Below are 10,370 nucleotides of genomic sequence, written 5' to 3' on the forward strand. Positions count from 1 at the left end.
GGTCAGGCTGTAAGTACGACTGGTTTCTGAGAAGGCAGAGATCGAGGTGAACTGGCGCATCTCGAAAGGGGGACTAGAAGAGTGTGTAAGATTTATGCAGAGGAGAGGAGAAAAATATTCCTGGGAGAATGAGGAAAAGGTGAGCACAGGCACAGAGATGGGCATGGGCATGGCAAATGCAGGAGGCATCAAGGAGAGTAATCGGGACATGAAAGAAAGAACTGTTGCTGGCATCATAGAAGTGGCCCCATGGGGCCATGGAGGGCACAGTGGACCAGGAATCAGAGTGCCTGAATGCCCAGAGATATTATCCTGGCTCTGCACTTACTACTTGGGTGGCCTTGGTCAGGTCACTTAGCTGCTTCCTGCCCTTACTCGCTGTCATGTGGGGATACTGACCGTAGCCTGCTGCTCTCCCACACTTGTTGTAAAAACAGTAAGAGATGATGCCCAGAGAAGTGTTTCTTTAAAGCGTAAAATACAAATCAAGGCCCTTTTTTCCATTTTGTGTTACAGCAGTGTGGCGAAGAAACGGCTCTCGAGTCTACAGCAAGTAGGGTTTGCTTTCTGGTTGGTTGCAGGCAGAAGGTTAGTGGGTGTGGGGGATTGGGGTTGCCGATTAATTGATACGAAGGCAAGTTTTGCCCCTGGAGAGTGTCAGGCCTAGGGGCCTAGACACGAGAGAGACAAATCGGCCATAGGGAGGTGTTCCTCAGGTTCTCTGCTGGGCTGCATGAGACCATGATCTCTCTGAAAGAGGTCGCTGGACTCTGACATCAGATGAAACAGATGACAGAACTCTATATAAAGGACAGTCAGGTGTGGTGCAAAGAAACTTGGACCTGGAGCGAAATTTATCTGAGATAAGATTTAAGGGTTGACCCCATACTAAATGTGTGAACGTAAGGAAGCAACTTCCTATCTCTGGGCCCAGGACTCCTCATCTGTCAAACTGAAGTGAAAACAGCATCTGTCCCACTTCCTTATAGAGTGGGTTGTTGCAAGGATCAAATGCATAACACGTGAAAGGTTTCTGAAAACTCTAAAATGGTAGGCCAACTTAGCTTGTTTTCGTTATTCGGCTATTAAAACCAATTTTCTGGCCAGTTACAATCGACTACTTTAGCATGCTCTATCATCACTTGGGGAAGACTATACTTCAGAGAACTTAGCCGTACCTTAGTACGGAATCAGCAGCGAAGTAGGGCTGCATGCTCATGGTTGGTATATAATTAAATTGGAACCCAATTTGGGATGAAGATCACAGGGTCGGATCTACATGAAAAATTAAAGCAAACAAAAACATGGATCTACAGTTAAACACAAGGGCGAGTTGCCTGAGCTCTGTTTCATTCTTCCTGATCATTTGCTTTATGTAGGCAAGAACGCAGAGTTCAACAGGGTTTTCAGAACATTGTATGTAGTTGCAAAGTGTTCTCACTCAACCTCACTACTTTACAAGCCTGACACGAGTCTAGATAAACCTGCGCTAGTTTAGTGTCCTCTCAGTACTAGCATTCTAGACCTGGCAGGTTTCCTCTGTCCCTCTGCAGGAAAACAAAAGAAAGAAACGAACGAAAATAAAACACAGCGGGCTTCTTTGATTGGGTCTTAATTTCCCGCGGTTGTTATTTTGTCCCAAGGTACACAAAATGCCTCACTCTTATAGAGGGCACACAGGGGTTGGGAGAGGACCAGGGTTTTGTGAGAGAGTGCCCTTAGGAGGTTGTGAATCTCCCCAACCAAGGGAGAGGGATGGAAGGTGGGTCCTCTTTCACATCCACTCAAGCGAGCAACAGGGTCTTCAAGAGGACCACTCCCTAGAGCTTAATGTGTGCCCCTTCTCCAATGGGGGACCAAGAGATGCTGTGACGTGGTGCCAGGTGCACGTGGCAGAGCCCACCTGCCCCGCCCCCTTAGAGCCCCATTGACAGGCCACCACGGCAGCCCTGTTGCCCAGGAGACGCCACAACCCTCTCCCAAGAGTCTGAGGGCAAAGCCAGAGAGTCCTTGGCCTTGACCCTCCTCCCCCCCAAAGCTAGGCTCCCACCTGCAGGCCTATCCCCTCCCTCAACCCTCCGCCTCCCCCCCCCCACCCGGGACAGAGCTCCCGCATATTTCTTCGAGAAAGAAGAGAAAGGAAGGCCTCATGAGTGAGGCAGGAGAGGTCATCCGCAGGAAGGGGGCTGCCTCAGTTTCCCCTCAAGATGCGCGGAGGAGTCTCTTGTCCTTGGGAGGCGGAGATTCTTCCCGGGCCCTGGTGGTCAGCAACCTCAGTGGGGACGCCATCTCCGAGGCCACCGCGTCGGCTGGCGCCAGGAGAAAGGCGCCCAAGAAGGTCATCGCCAAGGGGGTGCGTGGCTCCGTGAAGTGGTTTAATGTGAAGAAAGGGTACGGTTTCATCCGCAGACACGATAGGGAGGAAGACGTGTTCGTGCACCACACGGCCATCGCCCGGAACAACCCTCACAAGTACCAACGCAGCGTGGGCGACGGCGAGACGGTGGAGTTCGACGTGGTGCTGGGCGAGCGGGGCACCGAGGCCGCTAACGTGACCGGGCCAGCGGGCGCCCCAGTGGAGGGCAGCCGCTTCGCCGCCAACCGCTCCGGCGTCCGCCGCGGCTTCTACATCTGCCGCCGCACGCCTCAGCCTCGCCGTCACCTGGGCGCCGAGGACGACGTCGATGAAGGCGAGGGCGGCGGCGACGGCTTCACCGTGACCCGGGGTCCGAGGCGCCGCCTGCCCAGCCTCTCCCCAGACCAACGGCGGCGCTGCTCGCCCTCCCGCAGGGCCCAGGCCGTGCCCGGCCTCCCCTCGATCCTCGCTCCCGACCGCGGCCTGCAGGCCGCCCACCTGCCTGGGCCCGCCCCTGCCGCAAGGCCCCAGGGCGCACCGCCGGCGCGGAGGCCCGGCCTCAGCTACCTGCTGAGTCTCCCTAGGTACCGAGGCCTCGCTCCTGGTCCCAAACCCTCATCCGGCATCTCCGAGGAGCTGGCAGAGAAGGACAAGGAGAGCGGGCGCGTGGCTGGAGGCCTGCAGCAGAGGCCCCCGCCACGCTACGGATCCCACCGCCCCAACCCCGAAGGAGCAGAGGGCAAGATCTGCAAGGGTTCCGCCGAAGCACCCGCTCGTGTTGCCAAGAAGAGCAGCCCCGCAGTCGTGGATGCCCCCGCCACGGCTCAGGCCGAGTAACAGCCTGACTCCCTGCCCAGGGACTCCCTGACCTGGGCTACAGGTGATGTCCCCTTGAGGAGATGTTACCCCTTGGCGCTACGCAATCGGAACATCCATTATTGACTGTTGGATTTGTGCCTTGAGAACAGTACATAACCCCTGCCCCGAGGTTTGGGGGTAATCTATATATTTCTAAATATATATATGTTCTATATATACAACATCTATATATTTCTATACTCCCTATTACCATCTGCTTCGGTAGCACATCCAGACACGTGCACATGCCTCTGAATCTATTCTTTTTAAACATCTGACCAGAACCACAGCTATTCTGCATCCCCAGCTGAATTAGTTGAAGTACTTTAAACATATTTTTTATTTTTAATGCAAAAATGAAGATGATCTTACATTGCTGTGTGGCGTTACTCACCTGAGTGGTCATTTTCTCATTAAATCATTTCGTGATGATTTCTTCTGGTATCACTGTTGTCTGATTTTTTTTAAAGCCCGCCAGCACATAATTGTACTGAGACAGCCGATGCACTCCTTCCCCCCCCCCACCCGCCCAGAACCGGGTTTAGCAAACATCACACCTGTTCTTCTTTTCACAAGTCGCAAATTTAAGACTAATTCTGGGCTTGTGGATTGAACTTCTCAGAATATTCTAAAGGGTTAGAAGACACGAGGGGAAAGAAGTGTTCCCCTCATTTTTCTTTTCATCCTCTTCCCGGGTGGTGCCATTTGAGCAAAAAGTCTGGAGGGAGGGCCCGTCTACCCACGCTTACTGCTTAGGTACTCGATGAGGTCACACACACACACACACACACACACACACACCCTGAGCAAAACACAACGACGAGCCCAAGAAAGTTTGTCTGTCTCGTAACAGAATTTGCCTCCTCTGTATTTCTTTTTTCTTTCAATAGATTCGGTCTAATACCATTTAAGTATTTATAAGAAAATGGATGTGAGTGGCTAGGGGGTGGAGGAAATGTGGCGATGTGGTTCAAAAGATACAAACTTTCAGTTATAAGATGAATCAGTTCCAGGGACCTAATGCACAAGCATGGTGACTGTAGCTAACACTGTTTTGTATACTTGAAAGTTGCTATGAGAGTCCAGCTTTAATGTTCTCAGCCTGACAATAAATAAAATGGTAATGATGTGAGGCTCCTGTTCAAGGTGGCGGAGTAGGTAAATGCTGCGATTGACTCCTCTCACAACCACATCAAAATTGCAACTAAACTACAGAATAGCCATCATTGAGAGCCGCCTGAAGTCTAGCTGAACAGAAGTCCTACGACTGGAGACACGCAGAAGAGGCTACCTCCAGACTGAATATTGTATGTCACCTATAATTGAAAAAGATATATATAAAAATAGTTTTAAAAGTGTTTTAAATGCACTTGTCATGATAATTTTAAAATGAACAGATATGTATTTCTCCCAGAGAATAGTTTTTTTTTTCTTTTTTTGCATACAGGTAAACTATTTTCACCATAAGGTTTGAGCGATTCCTTTGGTTTCCAGAAACTAAAATATTAAACATGTTTATCCACCTTCCCACCCACCCCCCAATGGTAATTTTGTGAGGTGTAGGATGTGATAATTATCACTGTCTTGGTAAACATTTCCCAATAAATACATGCATCAAACCACTACATCATGCATCTAAAATTTACACAACATTATATGTCGACTATATCTCGATAAAGGTGGGGAAAAGGAAGAAAAAGGGGAAAAACCCCATAAAAATTGGCATGGAAGTAGATCTAATTGTTCTGCATGCCTCTGGATCTGAAGAGAAACATTGGGTCCATAGATTCCATCTGTCTTCCTGGTTGAGTCCATCCAGGGGGCCTGTGGAGGATTCCTGGAAGGCTGAGCAAGTGCGGTTCTGCTAACTTCTGGCCCTGCCCCATCAAACAGAGAAGCTCCAACCTTCCTGTCCTGGTTTTCACTGAACATATAGTAGGGTCGGTGGATAGGCGGCAGGGGTTGGATTTGGGGGAGAAGTGGGCAATTAGCAACTGTGAAGCAAATGGGGGTCTTTAAACCTCATTTTGCGAATTAAGGAAACTGGATTAACAACGGCAAAATCAAAGTACTATTTTTTTGTTTTGATGTTGAGGCATATTAAACCACAGTATAGACTAGCATAAGAGATTTGAAGAGTGACTCTTCAGTCGTTCGGTGTGGCCCAATATCCTCAATCGATTGGAGCAGAAAGGGTAGCGATCACTCATTCTCTCAAACATATTTGAGGACTCACTTGTGCCAGACAGTCCGTCAGGAACTAGGAGTTGTATCATGGCGAAGATGATGGTCTTTTCTCTCAAGGGGTCCACAGTCTTGCGGAGAGTGAGACAAAACTGGCAATGACTACACAATGGAGTGAGTGCTCTGCTGAAAGAGGAAACACAGGTGACCCAGATGATGGCAGGGTTGGCTCTGGGTTAAAGGAAACACTACTTAAGTACTTGAATTTAAAATTATATCTTGGAGTTCCAGTCAAAGTGGTGGAGTAGACGGACTCTGTATTTACCTCCTCCCATGACCACGTTAAAATTGCAACTACATTATAGAACGATCGACCAAAAGAACCATCTGGGGACTAGCTGACCAGAAGTCCTATTGCTAAGGATATGAAGAAGAAGCCACGTCGAAACTGGTAAGAGGGGCAGAGATGTGAGATGTGCTGGCCTCACACCCAGGTGTGGCAACTGAGAATCGGGAGGGATATCTCTGCTACCGAAGTCCTCCCTGAGGAGGGGAGGGTCTTATTCCCTCATCAGGCTCCCCAGGCCAGATCACCAGTTCTGGGAAGAGGAGCCCCCACACCATCTGGCAAGAAAATCAGCAGGAATTCCATCAGCCCTGGTGAGGCAGAAGGCTGCTGGAAACCCAAGCATCCTCTTAAAGGCCCTGGCACAGTATATCTCACTGCCAGGCACTCGCCCCGGGCTCCAGTGGATAGATGGCAGCTTGAGAGGTGCCAGAAACATACAGGGAGAGACCTGCATGAGGGCCGTGTTACTTCAAGGTGAGGGCTGGAGAGACAGCAGCCACTGTTCCTGTGCTGAGCCGTCCCCCTACACGACCAAATTGGAATCCGCACTGGCCTGCTGAACTCCACTTGCTCCACCCTGGTGACTCTCTGAGACCTTGACCCACCCAACTTGCATTCGTCCTGAGGCTCTTTTGGCAGCAGGTAGCTGGCGTTGGACCACACTACAGTCTTTCTCGGACAGCTCTTGAGGGTCTGTGGGCCCCAGGCAGGCAGCAGCTGAACACTCTGTGTCTTGTGCCTTTTGCTGAGTGGCCCTAGGCTCAGCACCGGTGCCAAATCTGAAACTGCATTAACCTGGTGAACACCACTCACCTCACCCTGGTGACTCCCTGGGACCCTGTCTCACCCAACACATGTACTGCCCAAGGATCTTTGAGCAGCAGAGCCTTACGGGCAGGAGGCATGTGGCAGCAGGCCTTTGGGTGCCCTGGGCTATATGCTTAGCTGTCCTAGGCCCAGCACTGGTGGCGGCCAGCCTCGGGTCTCACCGTGGCTCCTCCCGCATGCCTCCACGTCCAGCATAGGCAGCAATTAGCCATAGATCACTTTGTAGTGCCTACCAGGTAGCCCTGGGGTGGTCACAGGCAATGGATGACCTCTGCCTGCATGGGAGCCCCTCCCAAGAGGCCCCCCAAACCACATACCTGGCGGTCGGCAGTAGGCCACACAATTAGCTCCACTAGCGGCAGACCTAAAGGGTGGTATTGGCAGGCACCAGAGTCCACTCGAGTGAATTCGGCTTCATGGGTCAGCCCCTGTGCAGCAGCTTATATGCTGTGGTCATGGCCATCCTCACAGCCAGACAGCCTGAGGGTCAATCACACCCACTGACATGTCAATAGCAATCAAGGCTCAACTACAATAGGAGGGCACACACGACCCACATGAGAGACACTCCTGGAGCACCCGGCTCAGGTGGTCAGGGAGACCGAGCCACGCAGGACACCTACCACATAAGGCCACTCTGCCAAGATTGGGAGACCTAGCAGAGCTACCTAATACATAGAAACAAACACAGAGAGGAAGCCAAAATGAGGAGATAAAGAGACATGTCCCAAATAAAAGGATGAGAGAATACTTCAGGGAAAAAAAGGACTAAACGAAAAGGAGGCAAGTAATCTACCGAATACAGAGTTCAAAACACTGGTTAATTTGCAATGACATGGATGGACCTAGAGGTTATTACGCTGAGTGGAATAAGTCAGAAAGAAAAAGATAAATACCATATGACTTAACTTCTATGTGGAATCTAAGGAAAAGAACAAACTAATCAAAAACAGACTCACACATATAGTGGGCAATTTGGTGATGGACAGAGGGGAGGAGGTTTTGGTGGCGCTAGGAGAATGGGGCGAAAGGTTAAAGAAGTACACATTGGTAGTTGATAGATGATCACGGGGATGGGGAGCACAGCTTAGGGAATGTAATTAGCATTAATATATTGGCTAGGTGGAAAACCAGAGGAGAGAAGGAGCAATTAGGGGGATCATCTTATTAAGTATATAAGTGTCTAAACAATATACTGTATACTTGAAACTATTTAAAATTAAAAAAGAAAACTAAAAAAATCCCTGCAAAAACAAAACAAAATAAAACAAAACAACAACAACAAAAAAACACTGGTTATAAGGATACTCAAGCAACGTAGTAAAACTCCAGCAAAGAGCTAGTAAACATAAAAAAAAGATGTAGAAAGCATTAAAAAATATAACCAGTCAGAAAAGAAAAGAATTCATTAGAGGGAATCAACAGCAGATTAGATGAAGCAGAGAATCGAATCAGTGCTTTGGGAGACAAGGTAGCAGCTAACACCTATCAAAACAGCCCCCCTGAGGATAGTTTATGGGACTTCTGGGACAACATCAAGCACAACAACATCTGTATCACAGGAGTATAAGAAAGAGAAGAAAGAAAGCAAGGCATCCAAATTGAGAATGAAGAAGTCAAGTTGGGAATGAAGAATTCACATTGTCACTTTTTGCAAATGATATGATCCTCTATATAGAAAACCCTAAAGACTCTACTAAAAAGTATTAGAAGGAATAAATAAATACAGTAAAATTTAAAGATGCAAAATCAATGTACAGAAATCCATAGTATTACTATACATTAACAATGAATTTTCAGAAGAAGAAATGGAAAAAAAAAATCCCGTGGCAATTGCAACAAAAAGAATAAGATACCTAGGAATAAACATAATGAAGCATGAGAAGTGAGCTATGCATCGAAATCTCTAAGACATTATTAAAGGAAGTTGAAGAAGATACAAAGAAACAAAAAGATATTCAATGTTTATGGGTTGGAAGGATCGACATAGCTGAAATGGCCTTATTACCCAAAGCAATATACAGATTTAATGCAATCCCCCATCAAAATCCCAGTGGCAATTTTAAAAGAAAAAGAACAAAGAATCATCAGATTGGTATGGAAGCACAAAATATCCTGAATAGCCAAAGCAATCCTGAGAATAAAGGCATGGCCAGAGATATCACTCGGCCTGACTTCAAATTATACTGTAAAGCAACAGTAATCAAAGCAGCATGTACTGGCAGAAAACACACACAGACCAACGGAACAAAATTGAGAGCTCAGAAATAAACCACTATAAATATGGGCAAATAACTTTCAGCTGAGGAGCCAAAAACATAGAAAAGAAAGTCTCTTCAGTAAATGGTGCTGGGAAAATTGGAAAGCCATATGCTAAAGAATGAAACTAGACTGCTATCTGTCACCACACAACAAAATTAACTCGAAACGGATCAAAAACCCACATATAAGACGGAAACAATAAATTGCATAGAAGAAAACGTAGGTACTAAACTCACAGACCTTGGTTTTACAGCGGATTTTATGAATTTGACCTCAAAGGCAAGGAAAATTAACGGAAAAATAAATGACCCTATATCAAACTGAAAAGCTTCTGCACAGCAAAAGAAACCATCGACAAGACTAAGGGGCAAACAACTGAATGGGAGAGAATTTTGCAAACAAGGCCTACGATAAGAACCTAATATCCAAAATATACAAAAACTCATACAACTCAGCAGCAGCAGCAACAACAACAACAACAACAACAACAACAACAAACAATCTAGTTAAAAACTGGGCAGGGGACCTGAACAGACACTTAACCCAAGAAGACATACAAATGGCCAACTGCCATCTGAAAAGATGCTCAGCTTCACTAGCTATTACGGAAATGCAAATCAAAACTACAATGAGATACCACCGCACACCCGTTAGAATGTGATCATCAACAGGACGAGCAATAACAAATGTTGGAGAGGTTGTAGGGGAAAAGGAACCCTCACACGCTGCTGGTGGGAATGTAAATGGGTACTGCCGCTATGTAAAACAGTCTGGAGGTTTCTCAAAAAGTTAAGAATGGAATTACCATGCGACCCATCGATCCTTCTTTGGGGAACCCAAAAGATTTGAAAACACTTATCTGTAAAGATATATGCACCCTGATGTTCACTGCGGCATTACCCACGGTGGACAAGACATGGAAACACCCCAAGTGCCCTTTGATAGATGATTGGACAAAGAAAATGTGGTACATATGTACAATGGAATATTACTCAGCCATAAGAAAAGATGAAATAACGCCATTTGCAACAACTTTGATGGATCTTGAGATTATCATGCTAAGCGAAATAAGTCAGACAGGAAAAGCTGAGAACCATATGATTTCACTCATGTGGGATAAAAAAAAAAAACAAAAACAAACTGAAAGCAACAAATGGACAAGGCAAACAGAGACTCATGGACACGGACAACAGTTTAGTGGTTACCAGAGGGAGGTAGGGAGGGAGGAGGTAGATAAGCATAAAGGAGGTCAAATATATGGTGATAGAAGGACATTTAACACTGGGTGGTGAACACAGAGTGCAATGTACACCTAATGTATTATTGAGTTTTACTACATTTTATTAACCAGTGGCACCTTAATGAATTTCATTTAAAAAAAAAAGGAAAAAAAGAAAAAACAGAAAGCAAGAGATTGAGAAATAATGGATGAAAACTTTCTGAACCTGGTGAAGGAAGTAGACATACAAGTCCAGGAAGGACAGGGAGTCTCAAACAAATGGACCCAAAGCGGCTCACAGCAAGACACATAAT

At 46.9% G+C, this 10,370-nt stretch overlaps 1 protein-coding gene across 1 annotated transcript; it reads left to right on the forward strand.

Moving 5' to 3' along the window:
* Positions 1-2,149: 2,149 nt before the first annotated feature.
* LOC118607724 (Y-box-binding protein 3-like) lies at positions 2,150-3,193 on the forward strand. The gene has a single exon (XM_036226537.1). The coding sequence runs from the start codon at positions 2,150-2,152 to the stop codon at positions 3,191-3,193; it is 1,044 nt and encodes a 347-aa protein (XP_036082430.1).
* The last annotated feature ends 7,177 nt before the right edge of the window (positions 3,194-10,370 follow it).

This window comes from Rousettus aegyptiacus, unplaced genomic scaffold (assembly GCF_014176215.1).
Source record: "Rousettus aegyptiacus isolate mRouAeg1 unplaced genomic scaffold, mRouAeg1.p scaffold_m13_p_9, whole genome shotgun sequence".
Taxonomy (NCBI): Eukaryota; Metazoa; Chordata; class Mammalia; order Chiroptera; family Pteropodidae; genus Rousettus; species Rousettus aegyptiacus.